At 48.8% G+C, this 27,446-nt stretch overlaps 12 protein-coding genes across 12 annotated transcripts; 7 read left to right on the forward strand and 5 right to left on the reverse strand.

Moving 5' to 3' along the window:
- Nucleotides 1-13: 13 nt before the first annotated feature.
- On the reverse strand, nt 14-472 carry KD926_002155 (uncharacterized protein; the record flags this gene model as incomplete). The annotated part of the gene is made up of 1 exon (XM_053093961.1): nt 14-472. The coding sequence occupies one exon, from the start codon at nt 470-472 to the stop codon at nt 14-16; it is 459 nt and encodes a 152-aa protein (XP_052951227.1).
- A 718-nt stretch (nt 473-1,190) lies between these two features.
- KD926_002156 (uncharacterized protein) lies at nt 1,191-2,834 on the reverse strand (the record flags this gene model as incomplete). Its single annotated transcript, XM_053093963.1, has 6 exons — nt 1,191-1,315; nt 1,360-1,885; nt 1,937-2,167; nt 2,229-2,512; nt 2,567-2,650; nt 2,714-2,834. 6 exons carry the CDS (start codon nt 2,832-2,834, stop codon nt 1,191-1,193), a joined length of 1,371 nt encoding a protein of 456 aa, XP_052951228.1.
- A 142-nt stretch (nt 2,835-2,976) lies between these two features.
- On the forward strand, nt 2,977-4,690 carry KD926_002157 (NAD(P)-binding protein; the record flags this gene model as incomplete). Its single annotated transcript, XM_053093964.1, has 5 exons — nt 2,977-3,000; nt 3,747-3,905; nt 3,961-4,067; nt 4,130-4,446; nt 4,500-4,690. 5 exons carry the CDS (start codon nt 2,977-2,979, stop codon nt 4,688-4,690), a joined length of 798 nt encoding a protein of 265 aa, XP_052951229.1.
- A 679-nt stretch (nt 4,691-5,369) lies between these two features.
- On the forward strand, nt 5,370-6,758 carry KD926_002158 (kinase-like domain-containing protein; the record flags this gene model as incomplete). Its single annotated transcript, XM_053093965.1, has 2 exons — nt 5,370-5,946; nt 5,998-6,758. 2 exons carry the CDS (start codon nt 5,370-5,372, stop codon nt 6,756-6,758), a joined length of 1,338 nt encoding a protein of 445 aa, XP_052951230.1.
- Nucleotides 6,759-6,853: 95 nt separating this feature from the next.
- KD926_002159 (uncharacterized protein) lies at nt 6,854-7,285 on the reverse strand (the record flags this gene model as incomplete). The annotated part of the gene is made up of 1 exon (XM_053093966.1): nt 6,854-7,285. One exon carries the CDS (start codon nt 7,283-7,285, stop codon nt 6,854-6,856), a length of 432 nt encoding a protein of 143 aa, XP_052951231.1.
- Nucleotides 7,286-7,392: 107 nt separating this feature from the next.
- Nucleotides 7,393-8,130, reverse strand: KD926_002160 (uncharacterized protein; the record flags this gene model as incomplete). Its single annotated transcript, XM_053093967.1, has 1 exon — nt 7,393-8,130. The coding sequence occupies one exon, from the start codon at nt 8,128-8,130 to the stop codon at nt 7,393-7,395; it is 738 nt and encodes a 245-aa protein (XP_052951232.1).
- Nucleotides 8,131-9,064: 934 nt separating this feature from the next.
- Nucleotides 9,065-10,145, forward strand: KD926_002161 (porphobilinogen deaminase; the record flags this gene model as incomplete). The annotated part of the gene is made up of 2 exons (XM_053093968.1): nt 9,065-9,567; nt 9,623-10,145. 2 exons carry the CDS (start codon nt 9,065-9,067, stop codon nt 10,143-10,145), a joined length of 1,026 nt encoding a protein of 341 aa, XP_052951233.1.
- Nucleotides 10,146-13,306: 3,161 nt separating this feature from the next.
- Nucleotides 13,307-14,311, forward strand: KD926_002162 (uncharacterized protein; the record flags this gene model as incomplete). Its single annotated transcript, XM_053093969.1, has 1 exon — nt 13,307-14,311. One exon carries the CDS (start codon nt 13,307-13,309, stop codon nt 14,309-14,311), a length of 1,005 nt encoding a protein of 334 aa, XP_052951234.1.
- A 1,836-nt stretch (nt 14,312-16,147) lies between these two features.
- Nucleotides 16,148-16,621, reverse strand: KD926_002163 (Bromodomain-containing protein; the record flags this gene model as incomplete). The annotated part of the gene is made up of 1 exon (XM_053093970.1): nt 16,148-16,621. One exon carries the CDS (start codon nt 16,619-16,621, stop codon nt 16,148-16,150), a length of 474 nt encoding a protein of 157 aa, XP_052951235.1.
- A 1,271-nt stretch (nt 16,622-17,892) lies between these two features.
- KD926_002164 (ribonuclease H family protein) lies at nt 17,893-18,486 on the forward strand (the record flags this gene model as incomplete). The annotated part of the gene is made up of 1 exon (XM_053093971.1): nt 17,893-18,486. The coding sequence occupies one exon, from the start codon at nt 17,893-17,895 to the stop codon at nt 18,484-18,486; it is 594 nt and encodes a 197-aa protein (XP_052951236.1).
- A 2,151-nt stretch (nt 18,487-20,637) lies between these two features.
- Nucleotides 20,638-24,269, forward strand: KD926_002165 (uncharacterized protein; the record flags this gene model as incomplete). The annotated part of the gene is made up of 2 exons (XM_053093972.1): nt 20,638-22,636; nt 23,362-24,269. 2 exons carry the CDS (start codon nt 20,638-20,640, stop codon nt 24,267-24,269), a joined length of 2,907 nt encoding a protein of 968 aa, XP_052951237.1.
- Nucleotides 24,270-25,868: 1,599 nt separating this feature from the next.
- KD926_002166 (enoyl-CoA hydratase/isomerase family protein) lies at nt 25,869-26,696 on the forward strand (the record flags this gene model as incomplete). The annotated part of the gene is made up of 1 exon (XM_053093974.1): nt 25,869-26,696. The coding sequence occupies one exon, from the start codon at nt 25,869-25,871 to the stop codon at nt 26,694-26,696; it is 828 nt and encodes a 275-aa protein (XP_052951238.1).
- Between the last annotated feature and the right edge of the window lie 750 nt (nt 26,697-27,446).

Here is a 27,446-nt window from a genome sequence, read left to right on the forward strand (position 1 = left end):
ACAAATCACACGATCAATCCTCCTGAACAATAGCCCCCAAACTATCAATATCCGCATCCGCCGCTCCATCAAACCCATAAAGCACTCCCGTACCAATAGTCTGTCTACCCGGATATCCACCAGGACCACCAGCGAAGAAATTATTTCCCTGCGTAGTACTGAATTCAAGGGCATCCGCCCGTCCAGGGGGATCATTATACGCGCCGTGAATCACCATCTCATCAATATCCTCGCCGTCATTGAATACAAAATGTCTTTGCTGGAGATAATCTTCTTGGTGACCCACGTGACGATAGACTCCGTCGTCCCAGCCCAGCTGGAGGCCCTTGAGGACGGTGAAGTCGGCGCCGTCTTCTGGGCCCCACCAGGCGGAAATAGAGCGCACTTTTTGGTTGTTATGGGAGAGTTGGTCACCCCATGGGGTGCCGCCGATGCCGCCGATGGGTTGGTTGTGAAATGCGTCGTCGGACATTGTTGTGGGTGGAGGTTCAGGTTCTTCTCAATGCTAATTATTTTATGTCTTTTAGACTGAGGATGGATTGAATTGAACTTGTAACTTGTAGGCGAGCTATGCATGGGAGACGAGATGTATTTATATTTTTTTCTTGGACTCGCTAGCTCAATCCATTCTTACAACCATCAGTGTAGAAGATGCTACAGGTGACTTTACTCCGAGGAGATCCAAACAGCTGATGTCAAGATTCATCAAAAGTCGATCAGGGTTTCTCAAGGTGGGCCTGGCTCGTTGTTCGGCTCTTTATCCGTCATGCATCTGTCAAACTTTATTTCGACACTTTGTCCGCTTGCGGAAATCCATATCGCACAATTACACTTGCCATTGTATTGTTTTCATGGGTTGACAATTCATTGTGGCGAGTAAATGTGATTAAACCCATGGTCCATAGAAAACAACATAGTTTCTTCTCGCAGATAGCGCGTCAGGTTAATTTACCGCATGCGGCAAGGCTCAGCAGCAAGATTCGATAAAACCTGAAGTAGTTAAAGCAGGAAGTCCGTTTGCGGCGAGTTATAAGTCAAATGTTATTTCTACATAGAGTTGAGTAATGAGAGGACAGATATCCGGCGTCGTCCGATTCGCGCCACACGGATCAAGATACCGATGAACCAAACCTAGTTCGATTTATCACCAATTGGTCTTTAGTGGAGTTGTGGAGATACTTATGTTACCATCATTCCGAATCTTGCAACACAAAGAAAAGATTTCCCGTGACGAAGGACGGACATCGATAGAAGCTCTGGTCGATCTCCCGGGGAACCAACCATGGTAACGCGTGTCTCGAAAGGCCACACCAAGCTATACAAAAGTGGGCATTATGTTACAGCAGCTAATCAACAAACTCAGCTTGTCCATATAATCCACCTCCCTGTCTGCAAGATCATCCTGAACCCAGATGCTCTTGATCAATTCCTTGACTAGGAAAAGAGACCTTGACGACGTAGAGTCCTCGGTTCTATCAATGAGATCGAGCACTTTGCCCCGTTCGTCATCCGTGCGCGCTTCGCAGCCAATGACGAACAAAGGGAACTGGCGTTCGCAGGTATTAAGGTCGGAGAGCATGGCAAGAGCATGACGAATGCGTTGTTCTGTCATGTATGGAGGTTCAAAAAGGTTTCCAGTCGCTCTGCTGAGATAAATAAGCATGGATAATTGAAATAATTCGGTCATTTTAGGAAGTTTTGGATTGATGGTATTTTCATCTTCCGGGATGTTGTTTATCCTCCACGCTAGGATCTGAGCGTTCGCGATATACTGACTCAGCTGCTCGGCTGGGGCCGTCTGTAATGGCCTCACGGCAACGATATCGCAGACTTCTGAGAGCAGCTGAACCGTTGTACCGAAACTGGAGGCAGTCGAAGGTATAGCCTACCGAATCTGTTAGGAAAAACCTCTCGAGATCTTAGATTGTCTACATACCCTTCTCCAAGGATACTCCGATGAGCATGGAGGGGGAATATCCATGTCCTTTTCGGAACGCCAATGCAGCCCGCTGAATCGCGACAAAACGTCATGATAGTATACCCAGTCCAGCAGGATATTCAAGTCACTATCCCTGTCCGATATACCCGAACACGATGCATTTATAAACATCTTAACACCTCCCACGTAACATCGCCATTGGCCTGAAGTGCACGATGCCCGAAGAATCTGTCATACAAAATTCAACACACATTCATTCCAATCATCAAGGTGCCGCGGAGAGCCTTACTTCGAACGAGCATAGAAGCATGCCAGCAGCAACATGCTGAGCTGTTTCCATGGGACCAATACTAGTCCTCGATGCAGTGGCGAGCGCGTTCAGTGCAGAGAGTTTAAGCTCACCAGCCTGGCCTTGCAGGCCATGCAGATGTAATGATGAAAGGGCAAGAAGGGAGCGAAGGACTGCGGCAGAAGACGGGCTGCTGTTTGCCAAGGCCATCCGAATCAACAGGTTTCCCATGCTTGTGGGGTCATGGCCGAAGGTGGTTAATGAGCGAGACGCAGTGCATCGAACTAGCTACTAGATCAGTACTCCATTTCCTGTGGATAACTATGGAGGGTGCTAACAGTAGTCAAACAGATAGGTATTCTTGACATCCAACTGGAACGGGTTGAATGGCACTGGTGCCTGCAACACAAGCTTCGTGTATTCTAACAAGTATCAATCGCTTCTTAGCGCTCATATCTATCAGAGGAATATTTCAGGCGGCGTACTGTCTGAAACCAGTCCCAGTAGATGATAATGCATCTTAATATCCCAGGATGACGCATTAATTAAGGCGGTGTTGGAGATACGACGAGCGATATTTCTAGTCCGCGGTGGCTTTCCAATCATTGCGCGCTTGCGATCATTCACGTTCGGCCAAGACACACGAAGGCCGTAACCCTTGCAAGTCCGACCAGACTTGGAGCATTGTCCGCATGTCGGAATGGTTCTATCACAGAGGATTCGACGATCTAGACGCGATCATTAGCTGATGGACCCACGTGCACCGAACTCAGTGAGCTGCCATTACCCCTGCACGTTCCACAACCTCTCTGCGGCATTTTCTTCTGCTCAAACAGGGTATCTGCCGTGAACAACGTCTGAAGAGATAGATGATCAGGCTAGTAGCTACGTGGAAAGAATCGCAGCCTTGTCCAACAGCATTAATAATCGCGCGATGTCAGCCTTGGCATCACCCTTTGATTGGAGAGACCCACCAATCTCATAGACGGCCAATGGAAAAAGGGATTAAAGTTTAGTAGCTGCAGGTCAGTGGGTCGGCGAGAAAAGAGTCAAGTATTCGCGAAGCTAGATATAGAACTCTTTATATGACAGTGTCTCATGGTGATAGACGCGATTTGAAATCAATTTGATCTGTCAGCTGTCGAATCGATCATGTTCCACGGGCATCGTCGTTGTCGTTGAATCCTCTTGTGATCATCTATAAAAGGGTACCCAAACCTTCGCTAAAGGTGAGTTCCACAGACATCTCTATACAACAGGAAAACCCCATAGAATCAACTAGCATCACGTGGAAATCAAGATAAAACAACCTGCTTCGACCTTAGATCGTTGGTTATCTTCGTCAAGATCTCAATCAATTTCTCTATATTCTTTAAACAACCTCGTCTTTCACCACGCTATTCTCGAAGACAATCTTCAACATGCCTTCCTACGTCATTACTGGAGCCTCAAGAGGCATTGGTGCAAGTTTTATCCCATACCTTCATTCATTTCGTGTTGTGTTAACCCGCCATACAGTGGGAATTCATTCGCCAGCTGTCCAGCGATCCAAGCAATGTCGTTATCGGTATCGCTCGGGATCAAGCTGCTACTGAACAGAGAGTGTCACAAGAGCTGCCCGGCAGATCCAATCTTCATATTCTGAAGGGAGACCTTCTCGATTATTCGTCACTGCAGGTGTGCTATACATCCTGGCCTGATACCTTGTCCATGAGCTAATATACCTCACTAGAGTGCTTCTCACGAGACGGCTAAGATCACTGGCGGAGGACTAGACTATCTGATTGCCAATGGTGCCCTCTTGTCACAGTTTGACACTTACGACCCGATCGGAGTTTTGTGAGACCCCTTCTCTGGTTCGGTGATTTGCCCTGACAAACAATAACCGTGTAATCAAACAGGGGCCAACAACCCGAAGCCTTTGAGGAAAATCTACTGGATTACTTCAAAACCAACGTCGTCGGAAACATCCACCTCCTCAACCTTTTCACCCCTCTGATCCTCAAGGGCCATACCAAAAAGGTCATCGCTATATCAAGCGGCCATGCTGACCTGGACCTTGTCACAAAGTTCAACGTTGATCTGGCTACCTCCTATATGATCAGCAAGGCAGCTATGAATGCGGCAGTGGCCAAGTTCAGCGCGCAGTACGCGAAGGACGGGGTGCTGTTTATGAGTATTTGTCCCGGAATGGTGGATACGGGACATTTTGAAAAGGGTATGTTCTTATCTTTATACAATTAGACAATATGCAGAGCTAACACACCACAGCAACCGAAGAGCAAAAGCCAGCGCTACAGAGAATGCTCGCCTCTTTCCAAGCCTTCGCGCCTTATTTCAAGGGTCCCGCTAGTCCCGAGGAGTCTGTCAAAGACGTTCTGTCCGTGATCAACAATGCTAGCGTCGAACGAGGATATGGTGGATCGTTTATCTCTCACTTCGGAAACAAGCAGTGGATTTAAGAGGAAACGGGTTTTGGATGCGGTTCAACACGCTCTTTTGCCATCTGTCAATTTTCAACAATCGACTGCTTATTAGCTTCTTCAACTTTGTAATTAGAGTCGGTATGGACAGATAAAGCGATAATTGATGGGTCACTATCTTTACCGTCGTTTGTTGTTTCCTTAGATCTGAAAAATATATCTCACAACGGCGGGCAAAGCAAAAGAGAAATCAGCCTCTCAGTCAACATATTACGACAGCGTGCCACCTCCAGGAAGCTAAAACAAATTATTTTGAAATATACGTACGGAAGACATACCTAGATAAAGCTGAGCAAAGCGATTACTTGAAAATTGGATAAATTTTAAAAGGCGTTGTTACGGCTCTACAGACAGACATTTCCTCGATTTCTTAGGGTTTCCTCTCTTGAACACCAAAGTGAGTCATCTTGCACCTCTTATACCTCACTTTCACTTCAAATACCACAGTTTCGACGTCATTTTCTTTCACTCGGGTTATAACTAAACTCCAGAGTATACTCCAGCGCCAAGCCTCCTGTACGATCGGTATCACGTGAGTGGCTGCATATCGCCTGCCCGCTTCTTACCAGGGAGACGCGCTTCCTGTTCATCAACTACGCGACATGTCATGGTACTCTGAGAATCCACGGAGTCACTTGATCACCCCACATCATCAATAATGACTCGACCGTCAATTCGCGCTTTCCAATTTCTTTGGCGCCCCCAGAACATCAAAACGCGGTCTCTGCGGCTAAACTCCACAATGACCCAGAACCCTCGCATCGAGTATAATTGGATCAAGGGGGTGGAGACACTTGAAGAATACCGACCGGGGGGTTATCATCCTATCATGATCGGGGACCTACTCCATAACCGATATCGCATTGCCGATGAACTCGGCTCCGGGGGCTATTCAACCGTTTGGCTTGCCCGTGACACTCAACTTAATCAATACGTCGCTCTGAAGGTCAATGTATCGGACTCGCAGCCGCGTGAGACGCGTGTTCTCAAGGGGCTATCTGCCTCGATATCCTCGTCTATACACCCTGGGCGTAGTTCGGTGCCCATTTTGCGCGATGAATTCCACGTCGAGGGTCCAAACGGAACACATACTTGTTACACAATGACCCCTGCACAAAGCAATCTCAGGCAAATTTCATTTAGCCGTCTGTTCCCTCTCGATGTTGCTCGCGCCCTAGCATATGGAGTTACGCAGGCCGTCGCGTACACTCACTCACAGGGCTATGTCCATGGAGGTTTGTGACAGCAGTCCGAACCTTGTATACGAGTTGACTAGACCCATTTAGACATTCATTTGAGCAACGTTCTGGTCAAACTCCCGTCAACGTTCGATGGCTTGTCAATTGAGCAACTATATAAACAGTATGGCGACCCCGAAACAATTACCGTCTCACGATGTGACGGCGAACCCCTACCGACGAACGTCCCGACTCGGGTCGTCGTGCCGTTATTCCTGGGCAAATATGCAGAGAAGTTCGTACTATCTGACGCCCAGCCTCTGTTAAGTGATTTCGGCGAGGCCTTTTCCCCGGCGACAGAGATTCGCCTAGGGCAAGATTGCCACACGCCTCCCGCCTTTCGAGCTCCGGAAGCCAAATTCGAGCCTCAGGTTCCGCTGACATACGCGTCGGATATATGGAGTCTGGCTACGGCAATCTGGGAGATAATCGGAATGAAGGCAATCTTTAGCACTGAGTATGTACCGAGTGATGAAATAATAGCTCAACATGTGGACGTACTTGGACCGATGCCTTCTGACTGGTGGCATCGCTGGGAAGAAAGGTCTGTGTTTTTCGATGAGCACGGTTGTACAACGGAGTCTTACAAGGAGAATCAATGGCCGTCACTTGAGGAGTCATTCGAGGTCTGTGTACAGAAATGGAGACGGAAAGTAGGAGGGGAAGTCGCAGCAGCTGAGAAAGATGCGTTCCTGGAACTCATGCGCCAGATGCTATTGTTCCGACCGGGAGAGCGACCGACGGCAGAAGAAGTACTGCAGTCGGAGTGGATGGTCAAATGGGCAAAAGCTGACTACGACCGGCGGTAGAGTTAACGCGCCGCGGAGATCTCATTTTGCGCCATATGCCTGAACATCCAATCGATCACGGCACAGTCACGGCGCACATGAAATGAATTTTTCTGTTATTGATTGAGCGGCGCTCTTGGAACAAGTCGTGCACCCGGGATATCTCGATGATATTCATAGAAATGCAAGATAGACCCATGGAACAAAACTGCCCAACACCTCCCGAATTCAGTCTTTGCATGGCCAAAGGTATTCTCAAATTGCTCTAACGTCTCCAATAAGTAGCCACCTTCACATTTCGCTCCGGCAACTGTGTGGTCGATAATGATTCGGGATTGGGGAGCTAAGCGCTGAACTCTGAGGGCCATATTATCAGTAGATTGGTTGATTTGGAACTTGACGGGCGCAACTAAGTAGCCGTTCGCTGGTCGGAAGTAGTAAATAAGAAGTCCGAAGGATAAGGCCTTCACGGCACTGCTGTCAATAGGTTCCAGCTCGACGGATTTGATCATCGCGTCAAGGATGGGTACGGAGAGGTATAGTGCCATGGCGGGTGCTGTAAAAATGTAATTGTCAAGATATGTTGTGTGAGAATGAGTTTCCGTTTGGCTCTAATGGGGCCCAGCATCTTCATGGAAATCAAGGCACAATAAATTTACATATTGAGATCTTTAACAGGCAGAGCATTATCCGATATAAACTTCCGGCGAGCATTGCGGGCCTTATTCGGGTCCACGAAGATTCTTTTCAAATGACTCAGGATCTCACCAAAGTCCCGATAGTCCTGAATCTTAAGACGCGGGTATATATGCCGACGTGCATCCCCTTCACAGCGACTAGTCACATAGGCAATGCGAAGCTCAGCAGTGGGATAGTGGTCAGCGTTGGCAGTCATCTTCTGGTGGATTGCTAACTGCCAGTTTTCAAAGGACGGGTCTTCACCGTTGTTCAGCATCGGCGGGTCAGGAATCTTAGTGGATCGGTGACTAGAGGTGTCGGTTCGGTCCCTAGAGAGGGCCCATTTCACAGCAATAGCATTACGCTCTGCAGTTAGGTTGGCAATATCTTTCTTAAGTATCTGGATAGCTTTCTGGGCGCGGTTCGTTTTTTTGATCTCGAGCTCATGCATGCCTCTCATGACCTCGTAGACCACTTCCGGATTCTTCTTGATCTCCTCTAGGAACCTTTCTTTGGTCATAGGAATTCGATGGATATCAATGTCGTCCATTACCTGCTCCGAATCATGGAACAGTTCTTCTTCAAGGAAACCTTTATCCTGTTCCTCCACTGGCTGATCATCGGCGAACTGATCGTCCTGAAGGTCCTGTAGATCGTCTGCGGGCTCTCCCTGGCGTGCAAAGGCACGGAGCGAAGAGCGGGTTCTCGGGTTCATTCTGGTTCGTTCTGGTCTTGGTGCAATTTGGTTGTCGTGTAGTTGCCTCACGGGAAAAGGGTTCAAACGGATCACAAGGCTTTATACCTACTGATTGCCCAGTGATATGCCTTTAGTGTGTCTGCTTGAAGTGTAAAGAAAAAGGTGATGGGAAAATTATGTGACGGTCTACAAAGGAGCTTCGTAAAAGACAAGTTTGTTTATGACTCGTAGTCAAAGAATTTTCCCATAGGGAGAAAAGGCTCTCTAGGAGGGAGGATCCAGGGGCTCTATATACTGCCTGGGGCTTTGCCTCAGGTAGGAATGCTTGTAGGATACCTAGGAATGTTCCTAGATGCCTACCGCGGAGGACCCCTTGATCCTATACTAACTAACCGGAACGCTCCGGAGGAACGTTCCTCCGTACAGGGAAGCTCCCTGGCTTCAGGAGGTAACAACATGGTCGCCGACGCAGGGCCCAATTCTAGATCACGAGCCTTGCCCAGCCCTATCCCAGTTCTATCTGGAGTGGGACTGAGTGGATAGACTGAATGAGAGGTCTTAGCCCAAATTTATTGAGTTTTAATCGTGCTATGGTGATTCATGATTTGAAAGGTGTACAATTTCCAGGGTACGATCTTGTCCGTACGGTTACAGATCTTTTTTATGCGAACAGAAAGGAATCACAATCATCATCATTCCTCATTTCAAAGAGCACAACAATGATAGAAAAGAAGGGTGCTGGGAACGGAAAGTATTTCGCGACATCAAATTTGGCCCCCAAATTAAAACCCCTCAATGCGCTAATGAGCCTTAACTCGATGTAGAATAGTGTCACAGACCGAATTTGACACATTGACACTAAGATGAGAGACTAACAAGAGCCCTCAGATCGCGCCATCCATATAATTCAATTTTTTAACTCGAAATTCACTTCCAACTATACAATCAAATCATGGCCATTAGCACATCCACCCCCAGCCAAGAGCTGGTGATCGGCACACGCAACTCCAAGCTAGCGCTGGTGCAAGCCAAGCGCGTCTCGCACGACTTGGCGCAGCGGAACCCCGGATTCCAGTTCCCATGGCGCACTGTATCCGTGAGCGGCGATGTGGACAAGACCAGCCCGTTCTTGAAATTCGGGGGCCCGTCCGACGCAGCCAAGAATATCTGGACGGAGGATATGGAAGCGAAGCTCAAGGCCGGAGAGCTGGATTTGCTAGTCAATTGTCTGAAGGATATGCCGACTCGGTTGCCTGAGGGTTGTGTGCTGGGGACTATTGTGCATCGACAGGATCCGAGCGATGCGTTTGTTGTGAAGGAGTCGTTGCGCGAACAGTATACGGATCTGGCACAGTTGCCGGCCGGTTCGGTGGTGGGCACGAGTTCGACGAGACGGAAGGCGCTGTTGGCGTATAAATTTCCGCATTTGGTGGTGCAGGAATGTCGTGGCAATCTGTAAGTGCTCGGTCAGTTTCTTGTTATACATAGGAAAAATTGTTGACAGTATCAGGGACACTCGTCTCCGCAAACTCGACGACCCAAATGGTCCCTTCTCAGCCATCATCGTCGCCACGGCCGGTCTTGTCCGCATTGACATGGCCCACCGAATCACGAAACGTCTCTGTCCGTCGGAATTTCCCTACGCAGTCGGTCAAGGCGCATTGGGAATCGAGATCCGCGAAGATGATGCCCAGACCCTCTCTATTATTCAGCCAATTGAAGACCGTCTCGTCCGCAAGATTTGTCTGGCCGAGCGATCTCTCTTGCGCACTCTGCAAGGCGGATGCTCGTCCCCGGTGGCTGTTCACTGCACCCCTGGAGCACCGGAAAGCGTCGCAAGCCCTCGACTGAAATTGGAGGGTATGATCATCCATCCTCATGGCACTAAGCAGGTCTCGGCTTCGTCGTCCGCGGATGTCAGTAACGACGAGGATGCGGAGGCATTAGGCGCCACGGTCGCTAGGTTACTAGAGGAGGATGGAGGGAGGGATTTGTTGCGGGAAATTGCATTGCTTTATGAGAGTCAATCGTAATAGTCCAGAAATGTAGCGTTCTAACAGCAGGTTGGAGAGCGGAAAAAAGACGGAGAGCAGCGACAAAAACGTAGAAAGTTGCACTACTTTATGAAAATCAATCTTTATCTCTCAGATCATTGGTGGCCAGCAGCTTGTTACAAACAGAAGAAGAAGAAAACCAAGGAAAAACACAATGACACAGTAACAGTAACAGAAGGAAGTAAAAAAGAGAGAAACGGAAGAACCTGGCTCATTTCTTTCTCCACCTCGTCCTGGCGTGCGCTACGGAACTGGCCTGTTGGAGTTCTTTTCTGCGCATAAAGTTTCTTGTCGCGCTTCCGCTCTTGGCCAGCTCGGGTGTAGCGGCGCGGTTGCTCCCAATTGAGCCGGGCTGCCATCCAGTTTCTGACGTTGCTTTGGAGGATCCTTTTCCTTAGTCCTACTGTAATGTCAAAGACCCAGTGGTAGTACCGGGCCTGCACTTGACCGCGCGGTGAAATGATCCGGATAAAAAATTTGCTCGGTGAGTTGGCCCGTGGTGAGTCATAATCGTATGAAGCTCACGGGCGTTTTGCGGCGCGCCGTACGGTAGGTCATCACTCGGTAGTGTCGAGTCACTTTGAGATTCGTTGATGACCGGGTCCTCCTGTACGACTGTTGCGGAGGAGGATGCTGTCGGGCTTTCGTCGTCGCGGTCTGCTAATGGCTTCCCTGCTTCGACGGAGGATTTTTTATCACTTCGTAATCTCACAAGATGCACAGCGTGAAAAACGGGTTATTCTAAGCAGAGGTTTGTTCATTAGCATTTTCCAAACAAATGGCCTGCAGATAGGATGCAATAGACGGATTTATATTTCTCTGCAATCCCAATCTTCACATACCTTTGGGGCCTTCAATTTGTAATTCGGCTCTCATTGGCGGTTGGAGCCCGAGTAACCTTTTTGGGTACAACTCAATGAGTTACCCCATATTAAGAATAATGTCATGTCTAAGCCATGAGAACGCTTAGGCCTCCTTGACTTTTACTTATTTATAGTCTTGATGGGGTTTTGAAAACTCTCCCAGACTATACTCCTTCACCAGACTATTCCTTATGGTAGTTTAAATATCTCTCTTTCCACCGGAACAAGAGGGCAGAGTATCGTGAACTTTTTTTCAGTTTGAATGAAGAACAATAAACATTTTAATCATAGCGCACGTTCCTTTAACTGGCAAAGATATCATCCGACAGCCACTTCTCGATTTACTTGTATCGGATGATTATCGTACTCGGTCCAAATCAACCCTCAAGCTTTGGTTTCTATCAACTTTGGCAATTTGGGATATCGAGAAAGAAGCAAGGCACTTTTCAGCGTCCATAAATTGGACAGCTGATATTCTGGGCTACGATATTCCAAAACAAGAAAGAATCTTTTATGGCGATGAGCATTCTGTGGTCGGTCGCTAGAATCTTTGCTATGACTTAACACCTATACTGCAAGAGTATATTCAATCAGGTCTTCATTTCGCTGACTACAAATGTGCAATTAATCAGAAGAACTTTAAAAAGGTTCCTGATTTTGTTCTTCTCGATAAAGAGCACAAGCCAATTCTTGTTGGCGAGGCAAAAACACCCTGGCTGCATGATATTGAAACAGCCCAAGCTGAGAATGTAACGTTTCGAAACTATCTTGGTAAGCTCCGAGTCCATAGTTAACTAGCGCTTTCATCCGTGCATTAACCCTTGCTTATGAAACACAGGTCAGATCGCTATGTACATGCGCGCGACCAAGTGCAGATTCGGATGGCTTACCACGTATAACCAGAGTATGTTCTTGAAACAGGAGCCACATCCAACAAAGAAGTACAAATGGGTCCTTTGTCACTCACTGTCACGGACTGTGACCAGCCTCCGAAGACCTTCCTTCGTGATACCCTATAACCTAACTACCCGATCGGGACTAGCTTCACAACCTAGCTTAGTTTCTTCGTTGAATGCATACCCTACATTCTCGCGATTCCTTATCCCCTGCGTAGCCGTTCGTTACACCAAAATAGTTACTGTCAGCGTTTCGCTATTGGAATCTACATATACGCGGCTTGTCTTACCCAAATGTGTTGTTTGTCTCATTCTGCTTTGTCCACATCATGGCCGAAATATACGTTCACGTAGCGGGGCTCTAATCAAAAAACCAGCTGGTAAAATATCCCTTCCTTGCTCAGAAACCGGAAAATTGATTATATTCAGATATGGTCTTCTGATAGTTAAGAGGTAGACTCAAGAAAATCCTGTAAACATTACCTCGCATTTGCAGAGTTTACCGATTTGCCCTGCTACAAAATATCGCTCTCAGTCGCAATAATCTTAGCATAATATGTTTCTCTGCCTGTCGATATTGTTCAACTGCCCACAGCAAAACTCTAGTAACAGAGTTAGAGTACCTAAAAGTAAACTTAGTACACGAAGCCTTCCGATCTACTTGCTCGTTTACGGTATCTCGCCGGATTTTAGCTTTTCCCTGACCTTATGGCGCGAAGCTCCTGCATACGATTATTCAAGATATTCTGGCTGTTGCATGGCACCTAGATCGCCCATTGAGATAGTGATATAGACTACGATCAAAGAACCAGAATAAAGGATGCTTTGTGGTAATACTATCCATTCTCTTTGTTTTAACCCTACTAGGGACTAGCCCAATCATACTTGTTTCACAGTAATCTCTTTATCTTAGGTGCCTATAAAATTCCTCTTACCAACGGGTCCGGATTCTTAATCTCTGCAGTCTTCTTTTCGGTTACTCTACCTGTCTAAAATCTCTATATGCCGTTCTCCAAGCATCAGCTTCAACAACGGAAGTGTCGCACGTTCTATCCTCTACCTTTATTTTGGGAGGAACTCACGAAGCTATAGTTAACTAAGAGCGCGTTACGAGAAGCTGACCGACGATACTATCTCCTATCCTCAAATCAAAGTAGCTCGTTTCCTCGCCCTCATACCTTTGTTCCGGATTTCTTGCGCAACTGCTCAGCTACTTGTTTACAAGAGATCAGAAAACTTTCCCGCCGTAAAGGGCCAGACCTATCAGATATCAGAAACGTAGGTTATCGCTAGACGTTTCTCTATGAAATGGACGCATGGCATACTAACTAGGCAGCCTTACTTCTAGTATCCAGTACCAGCCGACTTCAATCAGTACTCAATGGATCCTACCGACTCCAGCTCGAAGTGCCCCATTCCAAAGACCGGAAATACGACGGCCTACGACCCACACTTTGAAAGCCATCTGAAAGACTATGGTATTTTTCTGCCTGATTCTACATACCCAGATGGGACCGAGGTCTGTGAACCGGAAAATATTGCCGAGATCCAAAGACGGTTACGAGCCCGTCGCCCGTCTCTCGCATTATCTGAAGATTCCTTGCGCAAGGAATATAAGGAATTCAAGCGACTCAATAACAGGACCTCTGACGAGCGGCTTGTGATCAAGAAAATCCTTCCAATCCTCGACGGTTCGCAACAGTCGTCTTTCCACGATGGCGGCAATCACCCATTCACGAACCTGGCGCCGCTCACGAACGGTACCCTCGCCAATGCTAAGCCTGATATTTACCACGGCGCGCTGCATCACCAGCTGCATTCTCGTGTCCGGGAACAGCTCAGTGACCAGATCATCCCCACCCGGCAGACCAACCGTCCTATCACGCCTAATTTTTTTGTCGAGACAAAGGGCCACTATGGCTCGCTGCCCGTGATGGAACGTCAGGCCTTGTATAATAGCGCTCTAGGCGCCCGAGCGATACATTCCCTCCAGCAATATAGACGTGCGCAAGAGAAGTGCCGCAGTAACAGCAACAGCAGTAACCGACCACAGGATAACGATAATTGCTCTGATCCTGCGCCTGTTCCTGGCCCTGCCCATGATTCCACTCACGATAATCACGCCTATTCGATCGTTTCTACTTTCCAAAAGGGAACGCTAGGCATCTACGCGACCCATCCGACGCGGACTCCGAGCAATATCGACCCCGGCGCAAACCGTCAGACGGATTACGTGATGACCCAGGTCGGGCATTACTCCTTGATCGGGAGTCCAGAATCCTACCAACAGGGTCTAAACGCGTATCGCAATAGCCGGGACCTGGCGAAAGAATATCGGGACGAGTTTATCAGGCAGGCAAATGAGCGACATGAAGCTGGTCGATAGACTCTCATGATGTTGAGATTTCCTGATGAATACGGGGTGCGCGGGTGAGGAAGATGGCAAGGATCGATGGAGAGAGAGAGAGAGAGAGAGAGAGATACGTGGGTGATTGAGACGGTCTGATATGGTCGGTAGGCTGGATTTTAGATAGAATGAATTGTGACGGCAGGCTCCTATGTCATCTAGATATTTGCCTTATTTGCTGAATTTGTTGTATTTGCTCTGTTTGTTACGTTTGTCTTCCCTGCAGGATTGACATCCGTATCGCCTGGTTCCTTCTTTCTTTCCTTCCTTCTCCACGTGTGAAATTCTAGTTTCTAGCACCAAAATGCATCTATTTTGAGCGTCTTGATCGGCTTTCACAGAATTATAACCCTAGCTAGGTGCTGTAACTAGATATTTGGTACATGAATCAGCACTTAACTAGATGTGCCACTGACAGGCAAAACTCTTTCCGATCATTATTAGAAGGCGTGGGTACAGTAGTTAAAAAGACGGCAAGCCTAAACAGACGTTCATTCAACTATCTGGCGCTATATTTCAGAAATCTAAGCATGGAGAGGAAAATATTGACAGGATCGTGATTCGTGGTGTTGTGGTGACAGGCCGTTAGACATCCCGTTGGATAATCCATGTCTATCTTGGATTACTGTGCTGGGGAGTGGGATTTTTACTTTACATAAGTTCGTGCGGATGTGGTATAGTCACGTCAGGTTAGCTGTATAGTCGAGCCGGGATGTTCAAGTCATTTATTTATAATTTATTCGAGGTTGAGGAGTCTCAACAGAAAACTGTCTTGTGATAGAACGTTCCTAAGCGCTTAAATCTAAATCGTAGACATACGATATCCTAGTTCAAAGGAGTGGAAAATTGATCAGATGAATAACTGTTCCATTCCGTTCTAAAAGAGATATGAAGATATTGGTAGTCTTCTAGCAGGTTGCAGCGCTCTGCTGACCATTTTATGGCCTGTTTCAACCACACCTAGAAGAACAGCAGCGTCTTCCACGCGCCTGTCACAAATCATTTCCACAGCGTAGTATGGTTAACGCACCCGTCTTACCGGGACTGTTCCTCGTGGCGAACCTTCCCCTGATGGTTAACCATAACTGTTTAGCAAATTCAACGCACAAGCATTTGGTAGCACCAGTGAAAAGGGCTGGCGATATGAGGCACGGCTGAGAAGTTGGGCTCGATAGGCTTGTTAGGACAAAATGTCGGGAGGCCGCCCAAGAAGCGAAATCTTCGAAGACAAGCACGACTCAAATGTCCAGCTGGACCAGGTACGGAACGAAGCTCTGTAGCCGATTTGGGGCCTGATTGCGGGAGTGTTGCAACGTGAAGTGATGCGACTAGGCAGGTGAAGTGCCAGGGAAGCTTTGCCAGGGAAGCTTTGTCCCAGCTCGAGCAGGACCTAGGGCACCTATGCAATGGCGTCTATTATTCTCCACCCTGCTACATTTTGATATGCATAGCACCTTAAACCCACTACAGACGTCAGACTTACAAAATACTCGCTTCACTTAGCAGTAGGCTGAACTTTAAGAGAATAATTGATGCGCTGCGTCATTCTTCCAGTAAGTCAAACCACTCTGGTATCTCCTTGATTAGAGAATACATGTATTTCTCCAGCTTGATCGCACACTTGGCATATACCGTTGTTGCATCATTATACTGCCGACAATTGTTAAAGATCAACTTGAGATCATTAACAAGGTCTTTCGGGGTAGAATAGGAATCGTTCTCCAATCTTTCTTCCATTGCTGACAAATCCATTGGAGATTCAATAACGTTGTAATATTCCGGGACCTCCTCTTTGTTGACCGGAGAGAGGAAGGGTCATGCTTGTTTGTGAGCTTGAATTTTGCTAAGAAAGCGTCGAAGTTCGTTAAAATGAGGCCCATGTCGTGGTTCCCGTGCTAGCTTGTACCACATGTCCGGAGACCACCGAGTAGCTCGAATGGCAGGAATAGAGAATGAATCAATCGGAGTGATAACGCCGTTAGCCCATTGCTGAGGCGGTAAATGTATGATGTGATTTTTGCTCAAGGGGCGCATTTTAGCTAGAACAGTTTCCTTCTGCTTAAGAAGCATACGACCAACTTCGAGATACCATATTCGGGGAAGCATAGAGTATTGCATAAGTGTGCCGCCTTCATAATCCTTGATGTAGCCCATCCAGATGAACCTGTCAAGCGTGATCTCTTTGGTAAAGCCTTGTTTTTGGAAACACCCCGTGGCGTAGTTATCAGCGTAGGTCAGAAAATGCATCACGGGGGAAGTGCCTTTAACGTAGTCCTTTAAGTGGGCCATAAGATGCGCTCCGTATCCCTTCACCTGCTGGTCCGATGAGACCGCACAGAACACGATTTCAGCGTAACTTGCGGTATCGGACTTCTCGAAATGTAATTCCGCCAATGACTTCTAGAGGCGTTTTGACGATAGCCAAAGACAAGTGAGTGCGATCATAGACGAGACGGGCGATATAATCTTTGGGCATCTTCGGTAGCTGCTTTTGAAACAGGTTTTTGAGACCTGTCGGGATAACCGTACTCTCTGTAGAGCCATCATTATTGACAACCCGAAACTCTATCTCACCGTTTCGTTCTTCAATAACTGCAGGCTTCAGGACAGTCGGAGGGCTTCAAGACATTTCAAGGACCGAGCATAGCTTCTCTGGAAAAGGAACAATCCGGGTTATCGCGGGAGGCTGTATGATCGGCGGTATCTCCCCATAATGAAAGCTTTTAGTTCTTTTGGCATCGGGGGCAGTATTCGGCTCTTCAGGGGTCGTGCGCTCCGCGACTAGGGGGTTTTGTACGCTGTCGACTAGAGATGATTGCGACTTTGCTTCGTCCATCTGCGTTAGAAATTCCAACGAATCTGGACGGCCAAAATGTATATATAAGCTTGCAAGAAATCCTCAGTCTCTAGAATTATCGCTGACTTCTACTTTGAATAAAGGGAATGGTAAGTGACTTGTTGGATGTTTTGTGTGATGACAACCCCCCTCTTTCGCGCTAGGAATCAGGTCCGCCAACACACGCTAGTCCCGATTATATGGCCATGTGACAGAAAATTTTTGTGGGAAGCGATGGATAGATTGTGTATTGGGTGGCCGGTGTGGCCACTTGAAGAAATGGATTCAAAAGCTATAATAGTTGCGAATGCACTACGTTCCCTTGGAAATACAGTGCGCGGAGCCAACCCTTACCTTATACAGTAGGCTATTAAGGTCTGCGCACTCCGCTCACGCCCTGGCCCCCATACGAGAATAATCTCAAACAAGGTCCAGAGCCACCTTGATAAGATAACCCGGGTGATACTAGCCGGGGCCAGAGCGATTCTCCCAGTCTACTGTACAACCCCAACCCCTGCACTTTACCGGGAGTCAGGGCTTCTGCCAGCAGAGATTGAACTAGACTATATAGCTGCTACTGCTACAGTCCGTCTCCGCCGTCTTGACCGCTACCACCCTCTCCGCAGGAGGGCAGAAAGAGTAACCCGAACTCGCCTTCAGGCCAGCCGTTTTGCACGCCGCGTGCTAGCCCTCCCTGAGTCAGAACAACTGAACCCACTGCAAAATGCCCCCTGGATCCCATAAGAGGCACGCAAAGCAGTTCAACAGCGAATCAGAGCCCCTACATGCAGGCATGTCTAAGAAGCAGGCAGCTGATAGATTTCAAAGATTCTATGCCTCCCTCCTACAGACCGATATAAAGGTCTTCACAGATGGCTCGAAACTAGAAAACAGGATGGCAGGCGGTGGATATGCCCTATATCAATCTGGAAGGCTGATCCAACAGTCCTCCTTCTCCCTGGGACCGAACAAAGAGGTCTTTGATGCTGATGTTGAAGCAGCCCTAGCTGGAGTTAAAGCGGCTTTTAAATTGGATACTGCCCGCTTTGCCACTAACCTCTGGGTCTGTCTAGATAACCTAGAGGTAGCTACACGTCTCCTTTCACCTTTCGCAGGTTCATCCCAAGGGGTCTTCGAATCCTTCCAAACCCCTAGCCCAGACCTGGCCGATTCTCATACACTAATGGCGGTTCTTTACGAGTCTGCTGGGCCCCTGGTCACACACAAATACCTGAGAATGAGGCAGCTGACCAAGCTGCAAAGAAGGGTGCTGCCATGGACCCTCCCTCCTCAAGTGAACACTCGTATGCCTCGTTAAGGCGATAGGCTAAGGCAAATGTCATGACTGCTCTTCAGAGATACTGGCAGTCTACGGCCCCTCAATCCTATCAAGACCTTTGGATTACCAACTTCCCTAGATGCCTTGCAGAGCTAAAGCTCCCAAGGCCGCTTCTAGCACGGATCCTAGCCGCTCGTACGGGCCACGGAGACTTTGCAGCCTATCACGAACGGTTTAACCATAAAGATGCCCACCTTCTCTGCCGCTGTGGCGCAAGAAAGACTACAGTTCACTTTCTCTTCTGCTGCATTGCAAAGAAGAGGCGCCTGCTCCGACCTTCAGGCTCTCTTCTGACATAATCCCCTACCTGCTAGGCACCCTAAAAGGTGCAACCGAGCTGGCTGCAAGGCTATCAGAAACCCGTTTCTTTGAGGATATATGTACTCGGCATCCACTACCACAGCCAGACTGAGATTCCCCCACCTCAAAAAAAAAAAAAAAAAAGTGGTAGGATAGGTCTCAGAGATTTGGAGGACCTCTGCAGCTGGCATTAACTTCTGCCTGATCCACAGGCTCTGCTTCTTGACTGCAGCAGCTATTTAAAGCGCTAAAATCCCTTATCTGTACTTAGAACTAGAACTAGAACTAGTTAGTGACGTCGTTCATCGTCAATAGGCTCTCCTGTCCGAACGTAATTGAAGCCATCCCAAACCGTACCATCGGGACAGGGAGGGGGCTCTGGTTTTTCGTCGGCACACATTGGCCATCGGAAAGGTGGAAACCGGGTAAGCAAGGCTCTGGTGGAGTCGTCTGGGGTTCCCCGCGCGCCATGAAGAGCCACCAGGGGTACTTGTTCCGGTCTATGATCGGTTGACCCGAATGTGTTGTGAGATAGCATCGTCGAGCGCTGGCATGCCAGATTGTTCTGGTGCACGTAGCATCTTCCTGGGTACAGAGCAGAGCGCAGTCCACGGCCGTTTCCACGCCCCGGGTCGGGCCAGTGACACCCTCCCATACCCAAGCATTGCAATAATAAGTGAATGTCACTCCTCCGGTCCCCCGGGGTTGCTCATGAGCAGCCGGACAGATTATTAAAGTGCTGCTGCCCAGAAATGAGTTGGGCTGTGACAGCTCCCAGCAGGGCTAAGGTGATCATCTGACTCTCGGCCGTCATCGTGACTTCTTACGAGCAAGGAGAGGGAAATTAAATAAAGTTCGAAGATTCAGCAATACTGACGTAATATCATTAGACAAGAGTATGACTGGTTCCTCGAGGTGCTTTCAGTCCTTTTAGCTAAGAAAGGACATGTCAATACAAGGCTGGAGTAATTTCTCTCGTCCACCATAAACAACTTTGAATGACATGTCTATGTCTTCTATTTCCCCCCCCCCTTTTCCCAATTGCATTTCCTTTTTGTTTCCCCCGCCCGGTTCTCGTTTTCCAAGGCTCACCTGGGTTGGGCCAGAGCCCTAGAGTCCTTCATCAAACATGGGTCCTTCAACGGTGAAGCTCATCCGTTTCGTCACTCACACGTCGACATCCTGTCTATCGTTAAGGTTCCTTCTGTCCAACCTTCCACGTTGCTATAGGCTCTCAACATTGTTTTTTGACAAACATCTGAATATGAAACAATCTTCACTCTGAACTATATCGACTACATTCTTACTAGGCCACGACGGGAAGCAGGAACGCGAAAAATGTTTGAGCAGTGTCTCCAGGGAGACTCATTTACCTCTGGCAAAATGAACAGACTGTCATGCCAAATGATAAACCCAGCCATCAAGATGACAGGAAATATCGAGGAGCACTCTCCCCGGTGACCGATTCTATACACAAAAGCTAGTAGAACGGTCCCAGGGTATGCTCAGTCAAACAGACCATCTACACAGCTACCACGGTTAGAGATAGGAGTGCTCATCCAACAAATTATACCACGGCGCAGAACTATCCCGTCCGGGTCGTTTCATGTTCGGTACGCCCCTCTTTGTGGAATAATTCACCCCAACGTGTATCTCCTGGGTCAAGCCAATGCTGGCAACCGAACAACGAATATCTCGGTTACGAGGTAATACTTGCTATAAGTGAATACGGTTTTTCAGGATTCCTCATTTCTCACCCTCTGTCTCCACTTGCTGGCCTATCTCCGCGAACTCGAGTTGTATCCTTTGTTGTTTTCGGGAACCTCGACTATGCCGAAGCTACCTCACACCCTGGTCTGGCTGGTGGCTCTCCAGGCCGCTGCCATTGCTCAGTTATCTAAACAGACCGTTTTCACTTCATCCTCTCAGTCGCCAGTCCGTCTAACCCTCAATGACATTGTTCCTTCTCTCGACCCAATATCTGGCCAGGTCAAATGTTGCCCTGTGGGCACCGTTTTCGACGGCCGCGACTGTGCCTTGGGCCAACCTATCTGCCCACCAGGGAGCAACCCACGAGGTGACCACTGCATCTCAATTAGTGACCCTAGCTGCCCCGATGGAAGCAATTGGCGTAATGGCGCCTGTGAAACCGCTCATCCGCCGATATGCCCTCCGCCCCTCGTTCCCCGTGGCAGTGTCTGCGTTCATGAGGAGAGCCCTAGGTGTCCTTCCGGGTTCTATCTCGAAGACAATATCTGTGTGGCGAATGAGCGACCGTCTTGCCCCGACGGTGGCCATTTCAACGGCCGAAGTTGCACCCATCCCTCTCGACCTAGCTGTCCTCCGGGCTCTGAGCCCTGGAACAGTGTCTGCGCTATCACCAATGACCCTAATTGTCCCACTGGCACCCGATTCAACTCGATCACTCGCAAGTGTATTTCCACCGAGAGACCGCAGTGCCCAGAGGACAGTACCCTAGACGGGAACAACTGTGTTTCCAATGACCCTCCTAACTGCCCCAATGGGTCTAAATACAACAGATTAACCGAAACCTGTATTGCACCTGACAAGCCTTCCTGTCCGCCTGATTCTCATCCCGTCGGCGACCGATGTGTCTCGGACGAGCCACCTGCTTGCCCCAGCCCCTCTAATGTTATATCATACGACCCAATCTTGAAAACCGTTCGTTGCTGCCCGGTCGGAATGTCCTATAACGGTGTCGTGTGCGTGGTCCGCCCTGGTGCCGACGGCCAATGTCCCCCTGGCACCGTCCCGGAAGGCGATCGCTGTACAGTCCCGCCGACGCAGCCTCCTCGCTGCCCACCTGGGACTGATATCGAAGGGACACACTGTGTCTCGCGCGAAAAACCTGTTTGTCCTCCGGGTCTCGACCTGATTGCCGGCGATTGTCATGAAATCGAATCCCCGAAATGTTCAGACCACATGCGTCTTGTGAACGGCCAATGCACCGCCATCGAGAAGCCTAGTTGCCCTGACGAAGGAACTGAACTCGAGAACGGCGAATGTGTTAGTCTTGAACCTCCGCACTGCCCGGAGCACTCCACTTGGGACGGCAGCAATTGCATCACGGACGACACAGTCAAATGCCCAGAAGGCAGCGTTTGGAATGGGGAAGAATGTATCACCCCGAAGCACCCCAAATGTCCGGACAATACGCATTTTGATGGGAGTCGCTGTATGTCAGATGTGGCCCCTCGATGCCCGCCCGACACCATCCCTGATGGCGAGAATTGCATCTCCAGACATACCCTCCGCTGTCCGCCTGGAAGCCATCTGACCAACGGCCGCTGCATCACTGGTGACACGCCCGAATGTCCCACAGGGACAATTGTAGCTGGTGAGCATTGTTTGTCTACTGAGGATCCAATTTGCCCCCCTGGTTTCACCTGGGTTGGCGGCCGCTGCGTTTCCGACGTCGACAAATACTGTCCTCCGGGATACGTGGCCCGCGATGGCGAGTGCGTCTCAACCAGCGACCCAATCTGTCCCCCAGGCAGCACTCCTCGCGGCAACGCCTGTGTTGGCAGCGATCCGGTGTGTCCTGAAGGCACGGAGCGCCATGGCAACGACTGTGTATCCGAACACCTGCCGTCCTGCCCGCCGCCAACTGTTCCTCGCGGCCGCATCTGTGTGCTTGATGGCGGCCCGGACTGTAAGCACGATGAAGTCTTCAACCGCAAAGAGAACGCCTGCGTTACGGTTGAGCAGCCGCGGTGCCCGCCTGGTCAGGTCGTTCGGCGTGGACGCTGCGCTTTGGGAAGTGGCGAGGAATGTCTGGAGTTTTTGTACTGCCCTATTTTCTCAATTAGTACGTCTGCCTAGATCACGGATGTATGCCGTCTGATTGAGTAACGTTGGGTTTGGTGTGTTTACTTTCTTCATATTGCTAGCTCCCGATATCATCTACGTTAGATACGCCCGTTGTAACTATTAAACGTTGAAGTTCTGGATTAATCGAGATCTCAGTCGCCTACTCCTCACGATCCCCATAATTGTGGGCGTGACGGGTATGGCTGTTGAAGAACGGTTAAACTACTCTCTCTTGGCTCTAGATATCTCGGCTAATTGGACGAAGCTTTATAAATAGTGCTACATCCAGGCCGAAGTCAATACGCTTATTGGTGACGTGGGTTAGTGCTAATCCAATATTGCGGAGTAGCTGAGAGGACCTTTCCGGATCCTTCATCTTTATAAATTGCCTCTCTCTGGGGCCTGGGCGCTTTTGAATGCCGGGAAACACTTTTCCGAATATCTATCTTTCACAACCATCGTAGTTTCAATCGAAGAATTCGAACTTTCTTTCTGCAATTCAAACATTATTAGCTCTATTAATCTTTTCCATCCAAGGTATGTCGATCGAAGGGGCCTCCCAGGCAGTCAGGCAGTTCGACCCCAAGAACATGCAATACCGATTTCTAGGCAAGACAGGCCTTAAAGTATCCGCACTGTCATTCGGATCCTGGGTGACTAGTACAGCTAGCTCCGACAATATTCCCCCATTCACCCACAAGATTTACTGACAGCACGACAAAGTTGGCGGACAGGTAGGCTACGAATCGGCCCGCGACTGTCTCCTCGAAGCATGGAACGACGGCGTCAACTACTTCGACACAGCGGAGGCCTACGCATCAGGAGAATGCGAGCGCGTCTTTGGCCAAATCATCAAAGACCTGAACTTTAAACGCAGCGATCTCGTAATCTCCACAAAGCTATTCTGGGGCGGACCCGGCCCAAATGACACCGGACTCTCAAAGAAACATTTATTCGAAGGGATGGAAGCTTCACTGAACCGACTGAGTCTAGACTACGTGGACATTGTGATGGCCCATCGTCCAGATCCACTAACGCCCATGGAAGAAATCGTTCGTGCATTCACCCAAATCGTCAATTCCAGACAGGCGTTATACTGGGGAACATCAGAGTGGAATAGCCATGATATCGAACGAGCTCATCACATGGCTGCGATCCATCACTTGATTCCTCCATCTTGCGACCAACCACAATATAATGGGTTTTGGAGAGAACGAGTCGAGCTAGAGCTATTACCTGTGATTCGAAACTACAACTACGGGTTGACCGTGTGGTCGCCTCTTGACAACGGCGTCCTAACAGGGAAATACAGCCAGGGTATTCCGTCAGATTCACGATTCGCTGCCACGACCGTGACAGGTTCTGATAAGCAGAACATGGTTAATTTTGGGAAAGCGTTGGATACGCCGGAAGGGCGGTCCAAGATGAAGCGAGTAAGTGAGCTGAAAGACGTGGCTGATGAGTTGGGATGCACGACTGCTCAGCTGGCTTTGGCGTGGTGTTTGACGAATGAGCATGTTTCGACTGTTATCACCGGGGCGAGTCGTCCTCAGCAGGTGGCGGAGAATATGAAGGCTGTGGATATTTTCGTGAAGTTAAGGGAGAGGGGTCGAGGTCCGGGAGAGGATTGAGAGCATTCTCGGAAATAAGCCTATTCAGCCGGGTTTGTATGGTCGGTGGGCTTGATATGGTACTGAAATGCTGGTCCCTGCGCCCCTACAAAGGCCCACCTCCCGGTGCCTACTCAGGGCGTATAGAGATCAGGCTACTACTCAATCAATTAGGAGTGACGAACTCGATGAAAACTTGCTTTAATTGACCAGCTTGGAATGATGAAAGAACATGGTGTAAGCTGATGGACTGGATCGGCCGCTCGGCGGTTCGGAGGCGGAGGGGGCGGAGGGGGTTGAGGGTGTTGTTGCTCATCGTTTCCGCCATTGCCTCCGCCAGGTGGAGGCGGCGGTGGTTGTCCATGTACGCTTGGTCCCGGCCTATTGACCGGCAACGGTGGCTGAATGGGGCCTGGGTAAGGGCACACCGGGTACGGATGGGCAGGCCAGGGGTAATATGGTGGCTATCTGTAATATTGCTGTCTACATCCCATTCCCGTAAGAAGGAATAGTCATTTTTTATACCGCCGGTCATACGGGTCGGCAGGTCCCTCGCCCTCCAACCACTCACATAACTGCGCGCCTTATCGTCTTTACAGAAACATCGGTCGCTTAGTCGTCGTAAAACGATGAATAGGCCGATTCATAATAAATTATACCTATAGAAACGATTCTGAGGTTATATGAGTGTGGTACTGCGGTAATTAAAATATAGTGGTGGGTGGAGGGGTCGCGGTCAGAAGGTATAGAGTGAAGGTAACTAAAGTGAGGTGAGATATAATACTACGTAATCGCGAATAGATAGTTAGTCGCTTGAAGGGAACTGTCGCTCAGGTAAGAAGGTAATCGTAATAGACGCGAAACTGGGTTATATAATAGCAGCTGAACCAAAAAAACGACGGATCTAGATAGCGGCGAGGTTGAGATAGATAGGTGGTGAGAAGGTTATAGGAAGAGGTAGAGGGGCAGAAGAAGAAGGAAATAGAGGTCGAGGATCGAGGATAGCGTCTATCCAAGCGAGCCCTATAATCATTGATTTGGACCGAAGGGACTATCTCACAGTACCTACCGAAAGCATTTTTTCTGTAGGAGAGTTAAGAGGACGGGTGTGCTATGTCAAGTTGGTGTGTTCCTTTGCGATAGATCCAGCAATCGCCCCCAACCCAGCATTACGCATATGTATTCCGACCATCCAGGGCCCAAAGCATATTTGTAGAAGTGATCTCCCTTATGTTGGGATTTAGGGCTCTGATAGAATGGAAATCAATTACGGGCTATCCTGCAATGTCAACGTGGTATGATCATGCTGAACATCTCGACTAGCTATTTCCAGAAGACGACACTATTGAACGGAGGCTTGTCCTAGGTAAGTAATCAAATTGAGACCGCGTCCCATGGGTGAAATCATGGCTTTTGTTTGGCCGTAACCCCCCTGATATATTCCTATATTGTCAATGGTGATGTTTAGGTACATCAATAGCGCATGGACCTGTTCCAATAGCAGCATGTGTCGAATATATAGACCAATCCCTCCCCTAAGCCAATTCAACGCCTTGTAAATCCTACTAATCTTCACTTCATACCATACTCTACCATATAGTAACATTTTAATCCACCATCATGACCACAACCGACACGTTTGACAAAGAACCATTCTCAATTCAAGCCACGGCCACCACCGAAGGAATCACCACTATAACGATCAACCGACCGCACCGCCGCAATGCCATCGACGGGCCCACCGGGCGGAAACTAACAACCGCATTCCTCAACTTCGAAAACGACCCAACCCAAAAAGTCTGCGTATTCTACGGCGCCCACGGCAACTTTTGCGCGGGGTCCGATCTCTCCGAAGTCGCCAAGCTAAAAGAGACCGACACCGCCAACAACTCCGGCCCACGCATCGGCGCCATCGGCCCATCTCGCATGCAGATTCGGAAACCACTGATAAGCGCCGTATGCGGGTACGCAGTAGCAGGGGGGACAGGACTCAGCCTTCTCGGCGACATCCGCGTAGTCGAAGAGGACGCAACATTTGGGATCTTCTCTCGGCGGTGGGGAATCCCGCTAATGGACAGCGGAACAGTTCGACTCCAAGCCATGATTGGGCTCGGTCGAGCACTCGATATGATCCTGACAGGTCGGGCGGTTGGTGCGCAGGAGGCTTTGGCGATGGGTTTAGCGAACAGGGTCGTTCCGAAAGGGAGGGCGTTTGAGGAAGCGACGAACATTGCGAGGCAGCTGGTGGCGTTCCCGCAGGGAAGTCTGAATGCGGACCGCGAGTCATGTTACTATGCTGTTTATGGGGCTAAATCGTTCGAAGATGCGATGGGGTTCGAGTATGATAATGGGATGAAGGTTGTTTATCAAGAGAGCGCTAAGGGGGTAGTGAGGTTTGGTCGTGGTGCTGGGAGACATGGAAAATTTGATTTAAGCGCAAAGCTTTGATTTCGGCCGTGTTGGTTGTAGTTTCCTAAATAGCAGTAATTTCTAGTCGTAGTAAATCCCTACGAGCCTCTGACTTCGAATCGTATACCAAAAAAAAAAAAAAAAAAAAAAAAAAAAAACCCTTCTTTCTCTATTTGGAATCGAATACGACCGTTTAGGAAATAGGCTAAGTTTATTTAAGACGGTCCAACATGGCCAAATCTAGCAAAACGCAGCATCGCTATATACAGCGGCTTGAGCGCTGGTATAATAGGGCTGCTGCAGGAATAAGAAGCGCAAAGAGCAGGCTTCTTTCAAAATACTTGCTGCTTAGATGAAACGCAAGGCACGCAGAGAGGAGGCAGCCAAAGTGAAGGTGGCTAAAGCAAAGTTGCCAATGCTGGCAATTTCCTCTATAGCAGAGGAAGATATACTCTCCAGGTTCAGTCTGGAAGAGGTCGAGATCGAAAGCCCAGAAGGGTGGGGTATCAGTTCTAGTGAGGTTTTTGAGATTCCCTCTATATTCAGTAAATTTTCTATCATTATAGTAGATTTTATGTACTTTTCTAACCAATATAGCCGAACGTCTTGAAAAAGATAACATAGTTTTCCGCAACGCGCCACTAAATGAAGCGAGACTGAGAATCATTATCGATATTATTATCCGAGCGGCTTTTATCCTCAAGTAGTATGGTTACTGTTGGAACGATGTTATCAACCAGACCAGAGAAGTGGAGTATCTTGACCTAATCCACATACCGCACAGCACCT

Source organism: Aspergillus affinis (genome assembly GCF_023601865.1).
Source record: "Aspergillus affinis strain CMG 70 chromosome Unknown NODE_145_length_84260_cov_87_737417, whole genome shotgun sequence".
Taxonomy (NCBI): domain Eukaryota; kingdom Fungi; phylum Ascomycota; class Eurotiomycetes; order Eurotiales; family Aspergillaceae; genus Aspergillus; species Aspergillus affinis.